General features: G+C 56.4%; 1 protein-coding gene across 4 annotated transcripts in view; it reads right to left on the reverse strand.

Annotated features, from left to right (window-relative positions):
• The window catches only part of GFRA2 (GDNF family receptor alpha 2), an 80230-nt gene that overhangs the window by 48661 nt on the left and 8067 nt on the right, over positions 1 to 23502 (reverse strand). For all 4 annotated transcript variants that reach the window (XM_070261200.1, XM_070261201.1, XM_023636106.2 and 1 more), the window contains one exon: positions 19366 to 19449. In XM_070261200.1, the coding sequence (XP_070117301.1) occupies positions 19366 to 19449 (84 nt within the window). The remainder of the gene's footprint in view (positions 1 to 19365; positions 19450 to 23502) is intronic.

The raw sequence follows: 23502 nt of genomic DNA on the forward strand, positions 1-23502 counted from the left end.
CCTGGCTTCACTGCCATGGCTTTGAACTTTGTGCCACTGTCCATGGAGTGGACCGTCTTGGGCACGAAGCAGGATTCCTGGGGACCATCAGGTTCCCTCTGTAGGGACTGCCCCACCCCACAAGTCTCAGCTGTTCTGAGGTGAACACACAGCACAGGGCCTCCACTGCCAGCGACTCCCAGCTGTAGAGCGTCTCCGGCCCATCCTGATGATAGACAGGGTGGGAGGCAGGACCCCAGCATGCACATGCGCCCTGAGACATTCTGGTGAGAGCCGATGGCAGATCATCTAACCCACCTCTTTATTTCACAGAGAAGGAAACTGAGGCGCTGATGGGCAAGGGGCTTGCCCAAGGTCCCCCAGCGCGCTGGCAGCACACAGAGCAGGAGCCCAGGACACACCAGCACCACAGTACACCAGGGAGAGCATCGGGTGAGGCTTTACGAGGAGCCAGAGCATTTTCACTTGTTGCTCATCCACCCAACAGGTGCTTCCCAATATTCACTCAGCACCCCCGCTCCAGGGGAGGCCCCAGGCAGTGGGAAGGACCCGGGGTGCAGTGTGCGGATGCCGGGCACCCCCCCACCACGGCTAGCCCTGGCGCCCGGGCCTCTCCAGCACGGTTCCCAGTGTCCTGCTGTCTTGGTCACTAAAGATCTATGGAGTCCCCCCTCTGTGAGGGGCTGTGCTGGACAGAGAAGTATGAGAGGAGCCCGTTCTGGAGGAGCTCACGAATCCAGCTGAGAACCAGGGGGCAGAAGAGCACAGCGGTGCAGACTGGGTGTTCAGAACTGAAGCATCTGCGTGCCACTCGGCCCCACTACTACTTAGCTGTGTGGCCTTGGGCAAGTGACTGCACCTCGCTTGGCCTCAGTGTCCCCGTCTACAAAAGAGTGCCTACTGCGCAGCATTGTTGAGGGCACGAATGAGATAACTCATTTTTCTCTCTCCTGCATGACAGCTTTGCCACGTACTGGCTCATGCCCCTCAGCCATTACATCGCCCACCTTTAAGGGAGAAAGCCCCCTTGTGACCATACACCCCCACTAAGCTGCCTCTCTATCTTTCTGCTCCCCTTTAAGGCAAAACCCCTCAAACAAGTCATCTACACAGCCGCCTCTTTCTCCCCTTCCGTGCTCTCCCATCTGCCTGCCCCGTCAGTGGTCAGGGACCCTGGGGGCCTCCACTTCCTCAGCCCATCAGCAGCACTGGACACAGCTGGTGGCCCCTCTGGCCCCTCCTCACGGCCCCCTCTCCCTTCTGCCCCCTGCCCCCTCCGTCTCAGCCTGCTTTGCTGGGTCCATCTTCCCCACCAGGGCCCAGCTCCCTATTCCCTACAGGCACCCCTCCCCAGGGCCCTCGGCTCACCCCACGGCCTTAAACGCATCAGTGAGCTGTCGACTCCCCGCCCAGCCCTCCCCCTGAACCCCAGACTCATGTGTCCCACTGCCTGCTTGCCAGCCCCACCGGGAAGGCTGACGCCGCATCCCAACCTTGACCGGCCCAAAGCCAATCCCACGCGGCTCCCCCAGGCGGCGCCCCGTCTTCCTCGCCCCTGTGACAACAACCGCACCCTGCCAGGAGCTCAGGCCGGAAATCCTGGGGCTTCCTGGACTCCTCTCATTCACACGCCCCATCCAAAAACCTGGCCATTCTACCTTCAAAGCACATCCAGAATCCAACCGCTGCCCACTGCCACCGCTGCCACAGCCGCGGTCCAAGCCGCCGTCCTGCGCACTGGGGACAGCTTCCCTCCCAGTCGCCCTGCCCTGCCTTGCGCCCACCGCACTCCATCCCCACCCAAAACCGTCCTCTCATCACAGCTGGAGCAAGCCTGCTGGCACCGAAGGCACAGAGGTAACACTCCTGGGCCCCAAAACTTCCATCGGCTCCCGTCTCGTTCAGAGGCTGAGGCACGGCCTGCGAGGGAGGAGCTGCGTCTGTGCTGACCAATATGGGAGCCACTAGCCACACACGGCCGCTGAACTTGAAGTGTGCCCAGCTCAAAATGAGATGCCCACACCAGATTTTGAAAAGACACACCAGGCTGTGAAAACTTAATAAGAAAAAATAATAATATAAGCATTTCATTAATAATTTTTAACTTTTATTACATGTTGAAGCAATAACATTTTAGAAATACTGTGTTAAACGAACGTATTGTAGGGGCCGGCCCTCTGGCTGAGCTGTTAAGTTTGCACGCTCCACTGTGGCAGCCCAGGGTTTTGCAGGTTCGCATCCTGGGCACGGACATGGCATGGCTTATCAGGCCATGCAGAGGCGGCGTCCCACACACCACAACTAGAAGGACCTACAGCTAGAATATACAACTACGTACTGGGAGGCTTTGGGGAGAACAAGAAGGAAAAAGAAAAAAAAGAAGATAGGCAAGAGATGTTAGCTTAGGTACCAATCTTTAAGAAAAAAATTATTACCAAATTAATTTGCTTGCTTCTTTTTACTTTTTTTTTTTTTTTTTTTTTTGGTGAGGAAGATTGGCCCTGAGCTAACATCTACACCAGTCTTCCTCTGTTTTGTACGTGACCTGCCGCCACAGCATGGCTTGATGAGCGGTGCATAGGTCCATGCCTAGGATCTGAAACCCAGAAACTCAAAGCGGAGCACACAAACTTAACCACTACACCACTGGGCCAGCCCCTCTTTCTTAATGAGGTACGAGAAAACTCAGAATTACATAGGTGATTCATATCATATTTCTATTAGCCAACACTGCTCTCTATGACCTCACCTCCTACTCCTTCCCCACGCTTACTTACTCCATTCCAGCCACATTGGCCTCCTTGCTCTTCCTGGAACATGCCCTGAACTCAGGGCCTTTGCACTTGCTGCCTCTTCTGCCTGGAAAGCTCTCCCCCACTCCATGACCACATGGCTCCTTTCCTCACTTCTTTCATGTCTCTGCTCAAATTTCACCTTGTCCGTAGTCCTTCCTGACCACCCTATACATAATAACAACACTTTACCCCCTATTCTGACCTCTACTCCCCACGGCACCCATCACCATCTGCCATAATGTATACTCACCTGCCCATTGGTTTGTTTGTATCACATGTAAGCAGCATGATGGCAGGGCCTTTGTTGGTTGTGCTCACTGCTGTGCCCATAGCTCCCAGCGTCTGGTGCATGGTGGGTGATTAATAAGCATTTGATGAGTGAAAGAATAAGTACACTTAGAACAGTGTCTAGTTCACGACACGTGCTCAAAAACGCTGGATAATCTCACCGAGGAAGCCACACCAGCACAGAGCTGCAACAGCGGCCAGGCCAAGACCACGTCCAACCAGCCTCAGGCGGGGCCCGGCCCAACGGAGACTGAGCCATCACCCCAGCACCCTGCCTGGCCAACAGCAGCCCTACAGAGGCAGAAAGAGGAGCGCTCCCTCTTCTCGTCGTAAAAATGAAAGGGGAATTAAGGCAGAAAGGGAATCAAGGTTTGTTTCCTCACTCACTCCATTACCAGACCTTTCCTGAGGGCCTCCCCCATGCCTCCCCCAGAGGCCCCTGTGGGTCGGGGAGGTGGGGTGCTGTGGGAGCAGAGAGGGAGGGATCCTGCCCAGATGGGGTCATGGAAGCAGTGACACTTCTGCTGAAACCTACAGGATGCGTCAGAGGAGGCAGAAAGATAGAAAGGGGCCCCAGGCAGAGGGAAGAGCAGGGCCAGCCTGGGAGGAGCGGATAGCAATTCAGCGTGCCTGGAGGTAGAAACTGAAAGAGGGACCACAAGAGATGACGCTAAAGAGCCAAGCGAGGGCTTCTTGGCCACAGTAGGGTGTGTGGCCTCCCAGGCCGGTCATGAGCTGCTGCCAAAGCATTCTGCCCCGGCCAAGCAAGGACCCGAGGACCCCGTCCACACAAAGGCTACTCTGGTGCCACTGCCTCTATGGGAGGGCTCCCCCACCAGCTGGCTGTTCCTCCACCTGTCAGGAAGTAGCCTGGGGCCCAGGCGGAGGAGAGCAAGAATGAGAGGGACCCCGGAAGGGAGTAGGGTGACAGCCGCAGAGGGAACAGCGGCTAATTGGGGCCCCGGCTGCTTTCCCATCCCCAGCTGCTCGGCCCACCCCTCTCAGCACAGTCCTGAGCTAATGCTGGTGTAATTACAGCCTCGTGGCTGCCATTTGGAGCTTGAATGGTGAAAGCTTTTGCTAAGGAGGTGGGAAATGTAAACCCCTGCGCCAAAACTTGGTAAATTTCCTAGAAAAAGAAAAATACAAAAAATGTAGCGGTAGTAACAGCAATTGCCTAGTTACCAGGAAGATGCTCCCCCCCCCCAGCCCCTGATCCTCCCAGGGTAGACCACAGGCCAGGGGGCTTGAGAGCAGCCCGCTGCAGTCGGGGAAAGGCCCCGGGAGCGGCCTGGGCTGCGGCTCTCCCAGTGGGGAGCGCGTGTCCTTCCCAGCTCTCCCTGCCTATCCTCACCACCAGGGCCACGCAGGTCCAGGAGGTTTTGTGTGCATCTTCCGAGGCCCCAGGCGGGGCGCGGAGGAGGTGCTGGGTGACAGCCCTGGACTGACACGTCCCAGGGTGGACAGGAGGCCCCAGGTGCCCCGCCCCGTCCATGCACAGACCACAGGGCCGGCAAGGGGCACAGCAGCTAGAAAGTCATCCGGGCCTGGACGGGCCAGCCCCCAGACTTCCACCCACAGGCTCTGCTGAGAGGAGCCCAGAGGGGCCTAGGGGTCAGTGGGAACAGCCACCGGAGGGGGAGCAGGCAGGATTTGACCACGCCCAGCACCTTCCCAAACCGCAGTGAATTCATCCTCCCAGCGCCAGCCCCTGGAGACACACTTGGCTTCTTCATCCCTCCCCTGGCCGCCCTCCGTGAGGGCAGGAGAGGGTGGGCCACCGGAGAGGGCTCCCTCACCCCAGCCAAGCCTCGCCCACCTCCCCTCCTCCCTCCTGGGCTGCTGCCCTGAGCCAATGACCCTCTGCCCCTAGATCCTCCAAATGACGTCCTTTGAACACTTGCTGGCACCCCTGCAGCACCAAGTTCACCAGCCCACACTCCCCAGGCAGCGCCTGCATCCTTTCGGCCATGCTGCCAGCACCACCCGTACTAATATTTAATTAATTTCTTCTTTAAATCCCTTAATTTTAAATTTCTTCAACTGACCCACTTTTTAAATTTTTCAATACCTATCTAGATTTGTCCTAAATGATAACATCTAATTTTTCTAATACATGTTAAAATGCGCTGCTTTTAAAATAAGGATATTTATTCCCAACTGCACCCCCCATGCCAGCATTTAGCGGGGTGCGTGCACTTGGAGGCAAGCAACTCATTTAGAGGCAAGGGTCTCCAACTTCGGCTCGTTGTGACTCACTGGAACTGCCTGTCACCCACTGATGCGCGGGCCCCACCTCAGACCCTGCGAGTTGGGAGCTGGCGCCCAGGAATCGGGATTTTGCCAGCTCTCTGTGACCCTGAGGCTGCCTTCAAAGCTGGAGGCCCAGAGATTTAGAGAGGCTGAGCTGCCCCCGGCCTGCCCCAAACATGCACACACCCACACGGCACTCAGTCCGCCAACCCACCCTGGGCAGAAGGGAGCTCATGGGCCTCTGCTGTCACCAGAGCATGTCCCCTGGGGATTCACCCCCAACCCGAGCGAGGGGCTCCTCAAGGAAGACTTTCCAGCTGCAAACTGGCCTCTCCCTCGGGAGCAGAAAGAAGATGCTCACCATTCCGTGACCCTTCCAAGCCAGGGGGCCCAGGGCGTTGCAGCTCCCCTTCTGGCTTTCCGGGAAATTGTGAGGCTGGTCACTTGCCCTAATCCCATTCCCAGAGGCCATGTCCACCCCAAGCCCACCCTGGGCCCCTGGGGCATGCTCTACAGCTTTGCCACTAAAGTGGGAGTCGGAGACCTGGCCCTAATTCCGTCTGTCCCTCTCCCAGCTGGGTGAAACTGCAGACCAGTCCCCGGCCTCTCTTGGCTTCATTTCCTCACCTGAAAAATGATGGGTTTTGAACTCTATGGTCTCCTCCCATCCCCCTCCCCCCACACACAGCAGCACAAGACTGAGGCCTGAGGGGATGAGAACGCTCCCCATCCCTCACTGTCCCCGAGAGAGGGCTAAAAGGAGTCTGCCCCAGCCCTGTGCAAACACAACAGCACGTGTGCACACAGCAGCACACACGCACACACAAGGGCTCACAACCATACCTGCCTCCTCCACGCACATCACCCACAGCCCTTTGGTCAAACAGCTGTCAGGCAACAGATATTACTATGGACTGACCAAGTGCCCTAGAGATCCAGCTGTGAGCTGGAAAGAGAGTCCCCGCTCTCCAGGGGTTCTACCCTAGTGAGAGGAAGACTACCAATAAACACAAAAACAAGGAAAGAAGGTAATTTTAAGTGCTGATAAGTGCTATGAAGAAGATAAAATAAAGGTATTCAGAAGAGAATGATCAGGGGATAAGGGAGAGCCTGTCCTAGGAGGTGACATCCAAGCTGAGATAGAATGACAAGCAGGAGTGAAACATGCAAAAAATCCAAGGTAAGAGAATTCCAAGCAAAAGAAACAGCAGGTGCAAAGGTCCTGGGACAGGCATGAGCTTGGCATATTCGAGGTCAGAAGGAAGGGTAAGGTGGCCAGAGTTTCCTTAATGGAGAGGGAGAGGACACTAGAAGGACCATCAGGGGCGACCACGTGGGGCTCTGTGGGGCCCTGTGTTGCAGGGTAAGAACTTCAGATTTTATTCTAAGATGCAAAGCATTGGAGGGTTTTAAGGAAGGGAATCACCTGAGCTCACTGACTGGCTGACGGACGGAAGTCAGAGTACCATGGGGAGAGGGGAGCTAACGGGGAGACCAAGTGGTGGCAGCTTCAGAAGAGTGGTGCCTGCAAGGATGGCAAAAAATGGTCCATTCTGCACATAATTTAGACATAAAGCCAACAGGAATGGTTGGCTATTGAATGGGAAGAAAGAGAGAAATCAAAGAAAACTCCTGGGTTTTGGCCTGAGCACCAGGTGGATAGTGGAAGCATTTTGTGAAACAGGAAAGACTTGGAAGAAGAAGAAATGGATAAGTCTGTTTTCCACTTAAGTTTGAGATGCCTTTTATTGGATGTCCAAGAGGAAATGTTGGACAGACAAAAGGACAAGTGAGTCTGGAGTTCAGGAGAGCCCTGGGCTAGAGACACAAACTGACCACATTGACATCAGAGGCTATTTAAAGCCATGTAACTGAACGAGGCTGCCTGGGTCCAGAGTGAAGATAAAGAAGAGGAAAGGGGTCAGGATGGAGCTCCAGGTGCCATCACTGACTGGAGACCGGAGACTGGGAAGGAGTGGACCACAAGGTGGTGGAAAATCAGGAGTCGCTGGTGTCACGGAAGCCAAGACAAGAGTTTCAAAAAGGAGGAGAGTCAACTGAACCCAAATAACTAGGGGCGTAAGGGTGAGCAAAAAAGCAATCAACAATGAGATGTAGATGAAACACCATCTAAACTGGGCTGAGGGAAGGGAGGAAGAGTGGTGAGGAAGAGGGAATGGCCAGGAGAAGAGATTCCACGAGAGGACACCGCCTTTCCTGTTGGGTTGCAGCCACCCCAACCATCACCTCCACAGCCCTTGCCCTCATGGGGCCATCCCTGCCCAGGAGTCCCTCAAGATTCACTTACTTTTACAAAGGCTGCTTACTGAGCACCCACTAGCACCTCTGCTCCTCCCTGCTCGGGGCTGAGCTGGTGACAAAGAGTGGGGACTCTGGCCCAGCAGTGGCTTGGGAGGTAGAGGACCTGGCTGGGCCACAGACTAGCACAGCAAGTGTGCACAGGTTAGGCAACCTCTTTGAGCCTCATTTTCCTCATCTGCAAAATAGGTACCCAACACCCGTCCCACCAAGACTACGCAAAAGATTAGACAGGAGAATGTAGGTGAAAACACCTCACACAGTTTCTGGCCCACAGCAAACAGGCAACAAATGCTTGTTTGAAGATGTGTTCCCCAGTGGGACAGACTCTCCCCTCCATGTCTCCTTTTTCACGGCGCCCTGGAGCAGAAGAGGCCGGGCCCTGTGCCTCTTGCAGCCTCCCACACCATGCCCCCAAAATAAGAGGGTCCCCAGTCTCCCTGCTGGTGAGCAAGACGAGGCCTTCAGATCGCCCCCCCACCCCCGCCGCCCCACTCATCCAGAAGCTAGGAAAGCAGGACCTCAACGACCTTTCTCAGCTCTGGGTCCCTGCACCACTGGGCGTGGTGACCAGGAGCCCCATGCCATGCTTCCTCGGGAAACGCCCGGGCCAATCCCAGCATGCCTCACCCGCCAGCCTTCTGTTGTCACTCAAGGCACAGGGATCCGGTGGACCCCAAGCTTCCTCCCCTACTGCTCTGCGTGGCCGCGGCTCCCACCTCTCAAACCGGCCCTGGCAGCCCTAGGCCAGGCGCCCTGACAGCCCCACCTTCTCTGGGAGCTTCCCTCACCTCCAGCGCCACGCCCCATGCGGCCCCCCAGACTCTCCAGGGCAGTGGTATTGGGGAGGCGGGCCAAGCCCCCAAAAGTCAATTTGACGAATGGCAAATCCTCTGAAAATCAACTCAAAAAAATCAATTTGGACACTCTTGAATATCATTTTCTATTTTGTCAAATTTTAACCACTGGCAGAATTCTTTCTCCAATTCCTCAAAAGGCAAATGTGTCTTAATTTTGTGATTCCAGCAATTAAAAATTTTAAATTTTATGCTTTCACATTTGAAGGGACTTTTTCCAGCCACTTTTGGGGCCCCAATTACTTTTAAATATAGTTTTAGTGGGTTTTTTTTTAACAGTTAGGATTTTTACCATTCTCACGCCAATTCCCACGATGGCATATCAGCTTTAATCTTGTATTTATAATAATTAAAAACCCAAATTGAGGCATTTCACATTGATGTAATTCACCTAAATGCTCCATCAGCATGTTTTTATTTGTGGTGAACAAATGTAGGACTGGGGCACTAATCACAAGCTAAATATTTTCTCTTTGATTATGGAACACACTTTTCTTGCAATAACAAGTCTCTATCACCTCCTGGCCCTTAGATTACAAACAAGTGGATAAATCTGAAAATACAGCTGTGAAGACCATTGGCAAAAATCTCCAGAAGCCATGAAAACCATTCAATGTCACTTTCTAAAAACTTTGAAAATAATGAAAAGAAACAAGTTTTGGTACATCAATAAATTTGGTAAAATCAGTGATTTGGTCATTTAGCATACTGATTTTGAAAGAAGTGACCACTGGGCAGCTCAGGGACAGTGACCTCCAGGCCCAGAGGTGGTGGGACTCCTGCCTTCTCCTCAGGGCCATTTCTAGGCCATTTCTCCTCCTGTGGGATTCCTGCCACCCGCCCACAGCCCTGCCCCTCCTTGTGGCTGTCTCTGCCAACCACGCCCCCCCCCATACCCACTGCCCTCTCAGGGAGGACCTCACACCTGGCTCGCTGTCCTCCCTGCCTCCCCTTCCCAGGGGCTCCCACTCCACACTCAGCATTCCCGCCTGCAGAGACCTCTTCCCACGCCTCCGCTCCCCACTGCCATGTCACAGCTGCCCTCGCCTTCACCAGCATCCCCCCAGCCAGAAAGGGACTGCCGTCAGCCCCCTCAGACCACCGTCTCCTCACCTTTCAGCTCCCTCTCTGGTACCCCACTCCCTCAACTTTCCCCAGACCCCACTGACCCCCCGACTTGCTCTTCCTCAACCATCCCCCCACCCTGTGCTCGCTTTCCTCCTCACCCAGCAAGCACCCCGACTGCCTCAGCGCCTCTCTTCCTCGATCTTGCTCACAAACCACCAGCCCTGGCTAATCCACTCCCCTCCTACTCTGTCTCTGAACAGAAATTCCCTCACTTCTCACCACGACAAGACCAACCTGTCACCTGGACTGTGCGCCCAGCTCTGCCTCCCTGTTCCAAGGTAGCAAGGGCCCCTGACACTTGTGCCCTGGGTCCCATCCCTCCTCCCTCCCAAGGAGATCACTCCTCAAATTGCCCCTTCAATCTCTCCATCTCCAAGGGATCATTCCCAACAGCATCCAACAGCGTACCATCATCGCCGGTCTCAGAAGGTGACAAATACAACAGCAAAGCCATCCATGACCCCGCATCCCCCTATTTCACTCTCCCCTTCACAGGGAAATTCCAAACAGCAGCCTACAGTTGCTATTTTTACCTTCTCACCTCACATTCTCTCCTCCATCCTCCCAAATGCAGCTTCCAACCCACCCCCCCACTAAGGATACTCCAGTCAAGGTCGTTCGTGACCCCCAGGCTGCTGAATCCGCTGGTCACTTCTCTAAACTTCTCTCTCTTGACCTCTGGACTGCAGTCGGTACAGCTGACCACTTTCTCTGTCTTGAGACCTGTGCTTCTCCTGGTTCCCTGGCACCCCTGACTTGGTTTCCCCTTTCTCACTGGCCCTGGTCTCAGCCTCCTCTGTGTGGAGAGCCCAGCCTCCCTCTCTCTCCGTCTACACTCTCCCTAGGTGACCTCATGGGTCCACAGCTTTAAAGACCATCTACATGCTAACGACTCTCAATCTAGACACCAACCCTGACCCCTTCCAGAACTCCAGGCTTACATCCAACTGCCTACTTGGTATTTCCAGGCGGAGGTCTAACTAGCATCTCAATCCTAACGTGGCTGGAAGAGAACTCGGTTTCTGCTCCCACCCCCAGCTTGTTCCTGACCTCCTCTCCTCTATCCTAACATATGGCAGTAGCTCTGTTGTTCAAGCCTAGATTATCAGTTATCCTTAACTCCAGCCCCACATCCACTCAACTCCACCCCAAAACAGATCCCAGCCCGTGCATCCTCCCCATCTCCCCTCCATCTTAGGACATGGGCCTCTCAGTCGTTCTCCCTGCCTCCACTCCTGCCGCACCCCTCCCCGCCGCACGATCCACTCTCCCACAGCGCGAGAGTAATCTTTTCAAAAGCATAAATCATACTGTGCCGCTCAAGTGTCTATAATCCTCAAAGGTTTCTCATCATCCTTAAAATGAATTCCAAACTCCGTAACTTGCCTGCAGCATCTCAGTGATCTGGCCTGGCTGCCTCTGTGCCCACCTCCCAACCCAGTGCCTCCACCTTACTCGCCGAGTCCCAGGCACACGGCCTTCATCCCGCCCTCTACCATACATGTCCCCACCTGGGGGCCTTTCCCTAGCTGTCCCATCTGCCATTCCCCGAGCTACCCAGGCCTGGATCCTTCCTGAGAGTCATGCTTTGGCATGCCCAATCTAGACAGGCCACAGTCGCCTCTTTCCCATCATCCTATTTTAATCCTTGCTTAGTGTTCATCGCTATGTTACTTTTTTTGTGTTAAGCTGTTTGCTGGTTTGTTTTCTTTTTTTTCTCTGTCTCAGGCTAATTGAACATAAGCTCCCTAAGAGCAGCAGACTCCTCTGTCTCGCTCAGTGACGTATCTTCAGCACCTAGAATGGCAGGCACGGCAAGGATGCTCGGCACAGCCAAGGGATGAATTCCACACGCACTGCTTCTGCAGAGGATCAGCCTTAGGAAGCCCCAAAACACACACATAAAGGTTCAGCCCTCTAATTATTCCTGTTGGTCAGACAACGATGGCCTTTCTAGCTCCGTATTCATCCCTGGACCACTGTTCCCAGGGCTTCCCTAAGAGGGAAGAAAGGGGGCTGAGGGCAGCGGTTGCTCCCCTGAGAGAAGGGCCATATCTCCCCTCTCCACTGTCCCACTCAGGCCTTCTCCATCCTTGCCTACCTTCCTTCCCTATCCACCTGCAGGAGGCGGCCACCGCCAAAAACCCATAACTGCTCATACACACCTCCCTCCATGCACCATCCCCCAACATACACCATCCCACACACACCACACACATCAGCCCACACACACACCACCCATCGACACACATACTACTCTACACACGCACAATACACACTCCATACACACAGACCACTTCATACACACACACCACCCACAAACACACACACACCACCCTCCACACACCATCCCCCCAACACATATCATCCCACATACACTCGCACCACACACACATCACCACACCCCACACACACACGTCACACACACTTACACTCCCCACCACACACTACACACACATACACACTCTGACCCCAGTCTGCTCTGTTCCTTTCTCTTCATACCATGGGGTTAAAGGAGTATGTTGACAGACATGGCCAGGAAGGGCGTTCCCAGGGCGGTTAAATAAAGTGAACCTGCCTTATAGCCAGATCAATGAGGTGAGCACAGTTGGTGGCTGCGCCTGGGGCATCCTCAGGGGACCGAACCCTGTGGAGCCCTCTCAGCAGCTCCTGGAGAGCAGGGGGGCCCAGCCCAGAGCACCCACATCCCCATGCTGGCAAAACCTGTCCCAGAGACCCCAGGGGAGCAGGAGGTGCTCCCGAGAAGATGTTATACAAAGGCTACCAGAAAACCTCTTCACCCCAAGACCCTCACCCCAGCCACAGCACCTGGAAATCTATCATGAAAAAGCCTGTCTTTGGGGTTAAATTTTGTTCTCTCCTGTTGTTTATTTCACAGCAATTTCTTCTTTGGACACAAGTCACCAACACCCTGCTCACACCTTAGTCCCAGCAACTCCCTCCACCCCCAACAGGAGAGTGGGCACCAGCGGGAGCAAGGAGGAAGTCAAAGGCAAGAGGGCGATGCCTGGGCCCCCTGATGGGGAAGCTGGCCTCCTCCCAGCTGGTCCCCACCGCTGACCAGAATGGCGAGGGCTACTGGTCACCTGGTCCCACCACCTCTTCTTCCTGTCCCCAAAGTCCCTCTCTCTCCACCCCCACCCTCTCCTTGGCCATCAGACGAACTCTCCCTGAAAGGGGAGGTGTAAGAGGTGACAGAGCTGCAGCTGAAGCCCAATTTTCGTTGACACTCAGAGCCTCTGACAGCTGTTAGAAGAAGAATGTGATTTTGAAATTTAAATAACACGCTTCTGCATTCGGCTCAGGGAGACAACCTGAGGATAAGCAGTTTATCGCCTGAGCCACCACATGGGGGGAGGGAAAGAGGCTGCCTGCTCCTTCAGTTCCTCCCGGCCCTACAGCCCAAACCCGCCCCCACCACCTCCTCACAGGGGCTGCCTTAGAATGAGCTGCGCCACCTGACCTGCTGAACCGGTAAAGCCCTGCTCGCCAGTCTGCTGCTCAGCAAGCCCAGAGGAGGAGGGGCTGGGGGCACCCCTCAGGGGAGCCAGGGAAGGGAAGGGCCGCCCTAGGAATCCAGCAGAGCTGAGCCAGGCCCAATCCCCACCCCCGACCCTGGCTAGGGTCACTGAGGTGAGCTTCACAGGGGATGACTCCCCCACCCATGGGCAGCTCAGCCACTCCCCGGGGACCCAGGCCCCCTGGACAGGCAGTCATGCTGAGCTCTGTCCGGGAGAAGTCCTGGGCAGGAGACCCAAGGGAGGAGACCCCAGAGAGGCCAATTTCCCATCTGCCACAGGGGTCTCTACTAGTGCCGTCTGAGCCCACCAGGCTCAGAGGACATGCAATTCCTTCACCCCTAGAGCTTGGCCAGGCCTCCGAGCCATCATGCTGCCAGGAATGTCATTCCCAGATCCCACTCTCTCCTCTTCCAAGGCCTTCCTGATTTTCCCAGGCACCCGCAGCTGTTGCCTCCCCTGAACACTCGGGGCAGCACGTGGTCTACACCTCCACCAACAGTAAACCGCCACCTCGTGGGTGTCTAGGTGGGTGTCTGCATGCCCCGCCAGGCAGCGGGGCATGGGTCTGACGCCCTGTAAGGCAGTGTCTTACATAGTATCTGGACTGCATGGAACACTCGATGTTGATCAACAACATGGACGTTCCCGCAAGCCCCAGCCCCAGCCCCACCTCTCCCACGAAGTGCGCGCACCACGGCCAGGACCCCCTCCTCGAAACCTCAGCTCCTCCCGAGACGCGGCACACGGGACACCTCAGACCGGCCTGCACCTCCTGCACCTCTCCTCGTGCAGGTCTAACGCCTCACACCAACCGTTAGCTCCCTCCGGCCCCCGACAGTGCTGGCCGTGGCCACCGTCCAGGGCGCTCCTGTGCTCGGCGCCATGCCGGGAGTGTGCATGCATCATCGCCAATCCTTGCAGAGCAGGCCGAACTGCTCCATTTTATGGATGAGAAAAATGAGCTTCAGAGGGGTCCAGTGACCCAGCCTGTGGTCACCCAGCTGGCAGGGCCAGGCCAGGCCTCAACACTAGTACCAGCAGGCCTCCGAGTCCAGGTCCCACCCACCACTCCAGGATCCTCTGTGGTATGCTTTAGAAGCGCAGCGCAGTGCGGGCACCCAAGGGAACGCGGAGGCATGGGAGCACCGACACGGGGAGACCCACTCCCATGATCATGGCGCCCCAACACATAAGAGCGAGTGCCACGATAAAGGACAGAGTGCTGTGGCACCAACAGGGAGGGTGGTGTCTCTCTCTCAGGGGCCATCTGCAAGGCCTCCCCTCTCCTGAGCCCCCAAGAGGGAGGCCACTGGAGCCTCCAACAAGAACATGACTGGCCTCTCCTGGCTCCATTGGAGCAAGACGGCCCACCCCAGAGGCTTGCTGGCTAACTGAGGGGGGCAACGCCCTCTCTTCTTCCTCCAACCCACAAAGAGCCCAGCCCAGGCCTCTTGCCAGCCTCCATGTGTCCCCTCCTAGTCACAGGGGAGCACACAAAGACCACAGCAACTCAGCAGGAGCCCCAGGGTCCTACTATCCCCTGCAGGTCGCCTGGTCCCCTCCCCCATCAAGCACTGTCATGGGTGAGAGGCAGCCTCATGTCACCAAAAGGCATGCAGCTATTCCCCAAATGCCAGGCTCCAGGCCGGCCCTGCCACAGCCTGCCATCTGACCGTGGAGAAATCACTCCGTAATAAGTTCCCAATGGCCACCTATTTGGTGCAATGCGCCAGGCACTGGGCCAGTGCTTGCCTGTGGTGTCTCACCTAGTCCTCACCAAGCCCTGAGAGGCAGGGCTCCTATGAGCCCCACGCTGTGCAGGAGGAAAGCAGGGTTCGGAGGAGAGGCACCTGCCCGAGCTACACACCAGGCAGCAGGGGAACCCGGATCTGAACCTCGGTCTACATCTGTACCTTCTCTGTAGGCCTCAGTTTCCTCTTCTGTCAAGTGAAGGGGTGGGCCCAGATGATCTCTAACTTTCCTCCCAGCTACAGAATGGAAAAGACGTGTTTGCATAAATATGCTCCCAGCCCATGTGTCTGGTGATGCCCACACCAGATGCGGAGGCCCTGGAGGCCTCCTGCCCTCACCAAGGATGCAGAGCAGTGCCTGCTGACAGCCCTGTCGCCTCGCCCCATCCCTGAGGCACAGCCCTGCGGTTGTGAGGGAACGGCTGGCTGGCCCCCGGCTCCTCACTCTCCACACCGCCCTGCGCCCTCTCAGCCTGCACAATCCCTTCTTTCCCTGAGAAGCCCTCCTCTCTTCGCTCCACCTGGTTCCTCTTCTGCTGCCTCCTCAGCTGGGACCGGCCAGGATCCCGTGTTCACAGGGTCATGGCCACCTGGGGATGGAGGGACTCTCAACCTCAGCTCTCCGGCCCCCTGCAGCCCCTCTCAAGGCAGCCTGCCTCCCCTGGACGCTCTCGGCAGAGTGAGGACGACTCCCTGTCACGCTGCCTGATCCACTCTCGCTGCATCCTCTCTGCGGGCTGAGGGGTCAGTACCTGGGCACATGTGTCTCCACCTGTGGATCCACCTGTGCCAGCAGGGATGCGATCCCATTTACAAATACAGGCACTACAGCCCCAAAAGGCCACAATGAGGTCCCAGACCACACAGCCCTAAGCTGATGACTCGGGATTCAAATGCAGGACTGTGCAGCTCAAGGCCCGCGCTCTTCCTGTGCACCAGGCTGCCTCCCAAAACTCCGCTTCACGTTTTCAAGGGCAGTTGGAACTGCTAGAAACAGGACAAACCTTACTTCTCCATGAAGGCTCCCTTCTTCCCTAGAAGGCTGAGGCAGGACATTTGAATGCCTCCAATGCATCTGTCACAGTGGGTCAGGACAGAGCCAGACTGCTCTTGGACTCGGGACTAACCTGGCTCCAGGAATCCCAGACCCAGTCCCTGAACCCAGTACCTGAGCTTGAACGAGGCAGAAAGCAGGGGAGAGCACGCCTCCCCCGGGCCTCTGCTGTCAGAGAGAGCTGAGGGAGTCCTGGCAGCCTTCTTTGCCAACAGAATCCCAGTAGGACTTTCAAGGACTCCAACAGCGAAGGAAGGCCAGAGATAAAGAAGAACAGGTGTCCCAAGAGGCCCTGAATTCTCAGACAGTAGATGGCAAAGAAAAAGTAGCAACTGAGCCCCAAAGGTACAACAGCACCCTTCTCCGAGTCCCTGTGGCCCCGAGAAGGGCTACCAAGCCCCCCCACCGCGTTTCCACACAGACATGGTGGAGGGGGCAGCATGCAGCTAAATGTGGGGGGGTGGAAGTGCCAAGGGACTCCACACAGTCTTACAAGGCTGCAGCCTTATCAGCCCAAAGCATCAGTGCAAGATCCTGGGTCACCCAGGCCAGGCCTTCCCAGACAGTGAGCCACAGGTGGAGACACATGTGCCCAGGTACTGACCCCTCAGCCCGCAGAGGCCTGCGATCACCTGAGCTCCCCGCTGCTCTGTGCACGCAGTGTGCCAACAACACTGCTACATCAGTGCGCCCTGATGGGGAAAGCTGGGGAGCATGGCCCCCAGCTCGGGTCTTCCTGCTTCAGAAAGAAACGTCAGGCCTGGAGCAGGGAAGGAAGCTGCCTGGAGGCCTCAGCCGACGTGTGGCAGAGAAGGCAGCAGAATCCGGGCCTCCTGACCCCCGATCCAGCCTTCTTGCTGCTGCGTAGCCACCACAGCCCACCAAGCCAGGGCCTCCCCACCCAGTGATACACCCAAGTTTGCCCAGACAGGGCTGCCCACACACCAACCCTAGGCCTGCTCTGGGTGGAGCGGGCTCAACTGAGCCGAGGAAGAGGGAACTGTCAGAGATGCCGGAGCCTTGTTCTGACTGTGGGGAGAGATCCCCATAGCCCAGGGATCCAGGGTCGTGTGGGGCCCAGTTACGTCTGGGCAGCAGGTAAAGGAAGCTAATTCAGTGAGCCACAGACCCAGTAATCTCCTCATTTGTCTTGTCAACATCCTTGTCCCGTGGAGTGTCAAGTCCATTACATAAAGATTTTCTGCTAAGAAGATACTTAATATGTGTCAGGGAAGCAGCAGCGGCCTGAGCTAAGGTGAGGACCTCTGATCTTCGACCTTCAGGGAGCAAGCCAAAGCTATTTCTTTACTGGAGGTAAACCCAGTGCCTCCCACCCCTGCAGTAGCACTCAGTGGGACCTGAGCTACTGGTAGGGTGGGAAGTGGGTACATCTGGGGCCGCCGAGACATCCCCAGCATAGCATCCACGTGCCGATGATATCCTCAACTTGCATCTGAGCCCCAAACACTGTCTCAAAAGGAGCAGTCCAACAAGAATTTCTATCCAAAACTAATCAGGAAATGTGAGGATCAGAACGTCTGCTAGGAGGGCCCTCAGTCAGCCCACCATCCAGTCCAGCCCTGTCAGATGAGCAAGGCTTACCATAGAGTGATCACGGTGCCCACAGGCAGAGCTAGGATGGGAACCTGCTCTGAGCCCAACACGTCTGCTGTTACCCAACTGGGCAGGGTGCTCAACACACCGACCAAAGTCTCCATTCCATTCAGCACCAACCCCAACCCCAGCCACCACCATGTCCAGATGCTCTTTGCCCAGTGCCTTCCTTTTCGTGGGGGCCCAGGATTTCTCCCACCAGGACATGCATATCATCCCATCCCAATTCCTTAGAGCATGCATTCCCAACAGGAAAAGAGGGTATCACCCCCAAGGGAACAAAAATTGCTTCTTGGATAGGCAAAAAAGTAGCTATTACAGTAGTCTGTGGCCCTCCAAACCTCAACACTATCTGACAAAACGTCATTCTTTGGCATTTGCGATGGACTGAATTGTGCCCCCAAGATTTCACATGCTGAAGCCCTAACCCCCAACATGACTATATTTGGGGACAGGGTTTTTCGGAGGTCATTAAGTTTAAGTGAGATATCGCCCTCATTATGGTGGAGCCCTGATCCAATAGGACACGGCCTTATAAGAAGAGGAAGAGTTCTCCCCACCCCCACAACTCCCTGCCCCTCGCCCTGTGAGGATGCGGCGAGAAGGCGGCCATTTGCAAGCCAGGAAGAGCACCTCACAGAACCCGCACCCTGCTGGACCTGCACCTTGGACTTCCAGCCTCCAGAAATGTGAGATAATACATCTCTATTGTTTAAGCCACCTGTCTGTGGTCTTTTGTTGTGGTGGCCCAAGCCCAAGACAGTATTTCTCTAGTTAGAGAGAATTTGTTTTTCTCCTTAGCGGGGTAATAATTTTAAAAACTGTTTGAGCAGCATGGTCCTGGAGAATTCTTCAGGAGAAAGGACGTGGGTCTCACTGGAGAGTCCTTGTCTTCACAGTTTAGAGCAGTGCGTCTCATCTGGCAGCAACTGTGCCCCAGGGGCATTTGGTAATGTCTGGAGGCCTTTTTGGTTGTCGCAACTTGGAGGGTTGCTACTGGCATCCAGCGGGCAGAGGCCAGGGATGCTGCTAAACATCCTACAGCACCCAGGACGGTTCCTCTCACAAGGGAGCATCACCCAGGTGAGGTGTCAATGGCCCTGCTGTTGAGAACCTGTTTAGAGCAAAGGAACTTCAGCTGTCTTCAAACACTGCCACAAAACTGCCTGGACACCGGAGGCCGACGTGGGGGTGCCTGGGACCAGAGTCCTCAGAGGGGTTCAAGAAGTGGAGTGCTCTCGGGGGGGGCAGGGAAGCCCGGAGCAGAATGATGGTGGTGACAGTGACACCAGCTGCCACAGCTAACAGTTCCAGAGTGCTTGCATGCCAGCAGCACGCTGAGCCCTCCCTGTGCAACCACTGGCTCAATCAGACCTCACGACAGTCCAACGAGGTAGGTACCCCCGGCACAACTGAGGAAACTGAGGCACGGAGAGGTTAAGCAACTCAACCAAAGTAGAAGAGCTCCAAAGCAGAAGAGTCAAGGAACTGGAAAGAAGGGCCCAGCAAGGCAGGACAGGTGACGAAATAGGAAGTGACACCAGGTTTCAGATTCAAGGCCTTGTGCAAGGCAGGCTCAGGCTGGCAATTCCCGGAAACGCTTTCCTCCAGGCACCACCTGGGGGGGGGGGGTTGTCTCCTCTCTTACAGAGGGGGACCCAAGGCCCAGAAACGTGAAGGGCTCGCTGGGCCCGGGCCCCACTGCCCGCTGCCTGCCACCCGCTGCAGGAACAAGAGGCCCGGCCCCGGTGCAAGCGCACTTACCTGAGAAGATGGACGCAAGCCTGAAGATGTCCGAGAGGCGGGAGGTGGCCGGCTCGTAGGGCGAGGCTTCGTAGAACTCCTCCCCTGGAAGAGAGGACCGCCTGAGCCCCGCGCCAGCTGGCTCTCCCGCACAGCGCAGAGCGGCAGGGCGCTCCCCGGCTCTCCCGCCCTCCCTCCCTCCCTCCCCCAGCCCTCTCCTAGGACTTCCTCAGGCTTCTGGAAGAAGGTGCGGGGGGAGCCGGGAATAGCCCATGGAAGGCCAGGTGCGAATCCTGGGATGCCTCCACGGCCGCCCAGTGCAGCTTCCTCATTTCACAGGAGGGCTCTGAGGTGGCCCAGAGAGGCAAAGCAAGCTGCTGAGATCACACAGCTATTCCCAGCGGAGCTAGGGCTGGACTCCAGTCTCCTGGCCCTCACACCCGCATCCTCTCCCACCACAGAATGGCCTCTTTGCTTCCACCGTGTCACCAGAAAACCTGGCTCGAGTAGCTACAGGTCCGCTGCACAGAGGCAGGAGCCCAGCTCCTAACTGCCTGGCCCCTCCTGCCCCCCACCTGCCCTCCCCACCCCCTGCTGGCTTCTCCACCTCACTGCGAGCTTCGAGCTTCGGGGTGATCAGAGGCTCAGCGAATGAGAAAGCAAGCTAGCGACTAGAGGAAGTGGCACAGAGCCCCAGCACCAAATAGGGACTCCCGCCCCCCCACCAACGCATCAGTGGGAAAGGAGACACCCCTGAGACGCCCTGAGGAGAATTCAGCGGAGTCATGGGAGGCACCTGGCGAGGGGGCACAGAGACAGGTGATGACCCCCAGCCTCCACTGCCCTTCCAACCATTACCCGTCCTCCCAGGCATTCTCCAGTCCCACCTCCCCCGAGGCCTGCAGGGCCTCACGGGCCTGGACGTCTCAGTGTCCTCCACTCTACACACTAGCCTGTGCTGGGTTACCAGCCACTACCATCTTTAGGGGCCAAATAACGGAAGAGCTTAGGAAGCCCTTTTATAATAAAAACAACGTCACACTGTGCCTTCTACCTGCCGGCACTAGTGGAAGTGCTTTAGATGTACCAACTCATTAATCCTCTGGGTTTCTCTAGGAGGTAGACACCATGATTCTCCCTATCTGACTGACAAGGAACTGGGGCACAGAGATGCCAAGTAACGTGCCCAGGGCCACACAGCTAGTAGGTGGCAGAGCGAGGTTTCAAACTCAGGCTGTTGGCCCCAGAGTCCAAGTACTTAACTACAATGAATACTACTGCCAAAAATAAAAAGTGTTATTGAAACCAAATTGTTCTTAAACAAGCACTGCTGTTGGTTAAGTTTTCACAGCATCAGCCTTCTGCCCGCTGGACGCTCGCCCAGAGCAGGGCTGGTCCTTCCCTCCAGCATCTGGTGGGCCATGCCTGAGCACAGATCAGCTGGTGTGGCTGACAAGGGGCGTCTCTGGGGGAAAACATCTTCTCCCAGGACTGGTTAGGAGGGGCCATCGTATTTAAGTCACCTCACTCCCCGCTCCCGCGGGAGAACGCCCCACTGGGGAATCCGAGACCTGGCCACTTGGGCGTCCCGGCAGCCAGACTGACGCCAAACCTCAGCTGTCAGATTCCTGGCCTATGACCTGGGAGAGGACACAGGGGAGAACCCTTGGCTCTTCACCTCTGAAGGACCAAGGTGACGCTGAAATTCAGTGTCACCTGTGGAGAAGGCAAGAAGCCTTGTCTCCAGTCCCACAGTGACAGCCCCACCACATGGTGGTTATGGTAGCAGCGATGACAGAAGGTGAAGATGGGCCCAAGGCCACAGGCTGTCCCCCAGGGCAGTGGAAGGGAGTCTGGATAAGGAGTCCGGGGTCCACCACCAGCTTGCTGCGGCCCAGGAAGCCACTCCAGCTCCCTGCAGCTCAGCTTCCCACCCAAATGGAGGTGGGACCAAATGACCTCGAGGCCTCTTGCAATTGGGACTGTCTAGCAGCTGAGCAGAGGCCACACTCCTGCCACCACCAGCTCTGTCCACATGCTCGGGTCCTCAGACTCTGCACTGCGCAGCAAGCTCAGCCTCAGGTCGAGGGAGAAGGTGGGGCCCAGTCTCCAGTCGAGCCGAGGAGAAGCCCGGATCCAAGGGCAAACCCATACTGTTCTCTCCTCTGGGAGAGCCGGCCCCAGCCCAGGCCCAGGCGGGCTGCTGAGCACCGGGAAGGAGCAGGGAGGAAGTGCCCGCAGCCTGCCCCAGGGGGATACTCCCCGCACCATGACCAGTCACCCCCAGCTAGATCCTGTCACTGGCAGGAACACCCTCTGCGGTTAAAAGGCCTCTGGGGGTCCCCTGGTCAGCCCTGGGCAGAAGCTACCTCCAGCCTCCCCAGATCCATGGGGAGGGGATTGTGGGATGCCGGCAGGGGAGGGCAGGGCTCTGAGGAAGGAGAGAAGCAGGCGTCTGCTTTTCTAGAGTGGGCCAGGGGAAGGGTCCCCCAGCCGCACGCTGGCCGGCACAGGGAGCACGGCGTCTTGTGCTCTCACCCTCTGAAGCACATAGTCAGAGCTTAAGAGATGTTTGTGGAGTAAACGAGCCAACAAACCATCTCAAGACTCGGAATGCCATCTCGGTCAGGCATTCCTGGAGGAAAGGACGATGAAGACCCACGGCGATGCGCAGCATAAATGCACAGTATGCTTACTGTCACCCCCATGACGCCTCATTTCTCCAGCAAGTCCTGTGTGCTCGGATGCGGTGATGCCCGAGGGAGCCGCTCGGGTGGGCAGATTCTCAGGCGGCCACCTGCTCTTCTAGCTGGCAGCTCCTCTGGCCCCTCCCCTGTCCATTCTGCAGCCTGCGGCCACCCCCGACCCTGGTGCCCAGTCGCCCTGGGGTGAAACTGAAGGCTGCCGGGAAGAAGATAAGAAACTAAAGAAGCCCGCTCACTGAGTCAGGGACCTTCATCTTCCGTGCATGACAGTCAGCCTCGGGGTGAAGACACTCCTCGTCTCACCAAGAGCAAAGTGCAGGGCACTGGGGCAGTGTTTCCCTCTTGGCTCACTTCAAGGTCTAGGACTCCAGGTCACCGGAAGTGGGCGGAGGAGCTACTTTGTTACTAGTGGTGGTGACACTATTAACAGTTACATGCCTGGCTGATTCCTCTACTCAGGGCATATTCGAACCACCTCAGCCACTGGTCAGGAGTCCCTCACCCTCCAGCCTCCACTGCTGATCCACTCTCTCCCTCCCTTCCAGCCCCTGGAGGCAGTGCTGCTCCTGCCATCTAAGGCTAGCCCCTTCCCCGGGCCCTGGGCCCACCCCTCGCCCTTCCTCACCTCAGCATCTCCATCACCACTGTCCTACTTTAGAATTTAAACTTCTCAATCCTCTCACATCTTCACAAAAAAAGTCGGGGCTGGCCCTGTGGCCGAGTGGTTAAAGTTCCGCGCACTCCACTTTGGTGGCCCAGGTTCACAGGTTTGGATCCCCGGTGCAGACCTACTCCACTCATCAGCCATGCTGTGGTGGCAACCCACATACGAAACAGAGGAAGACTGGCACAGATGTTAGCTCAGGGCTAATCTTCCTCAAGCAAAAAAAAAAAAAGAAAGATTGGCAACGGATGTTAGCTGAAGGCAAACCTTCCTCACAAAAAAAAACCAGCATTCTTTGTTCTTCTCTGCTCTTCACACCAAACTTCTAGACACTGTTGTCCACATCATCATCCACAGCTCCCATTCGCGCCCTAACCAGGCTTCTGCTCTGAGCAGCCACCTAAGCAGCTCACCCCAATGGCATCAGGGACCCTTTGCCATCCTCTCCTGCTGGACTTGAAGTATTGGGGGCTGTTATTCTCCTTCCCTCTGAGAGTGAGCGAGTGAGCTCCCCCCAGGGCTCCCGCTGTTCCCCCCTCTCCCCCAGAGCCTCCTCAACACCCTTGCAGGCTCCCTTCCTCCCTGCCCATCTGTAAATGTCGGCAGCCCCAGGGCTCCATCCCTGCCCTCCTCCCAGTGCGACGCCTGGGCAGCACCTACAGGTTGTTGGCAACTCTGAAGTCTCCGTGTCCGGTCCCCCTCCTGAGCTCCAGCCCTGCATGCCCAGCTGTCTACAGGGCACGGCCAAAAAGAGGCACAGGCCCCAAAATAAGCTCGGCATCTCCCACC

Source organism: Equus caballus, chromosome 2 (assembly GCF_041296265.1).
Source record: "Equus caballus isolate H_3958 breed thoroughbred chromosome 2, TB-T2T, whole genome shotgun sequence".
Taxonomy (NCBI): Eukaryota; Metazoa; Chordata; class Mammalia; order Perissodactyla; family Equidae; genus Equus; species Equus caballus.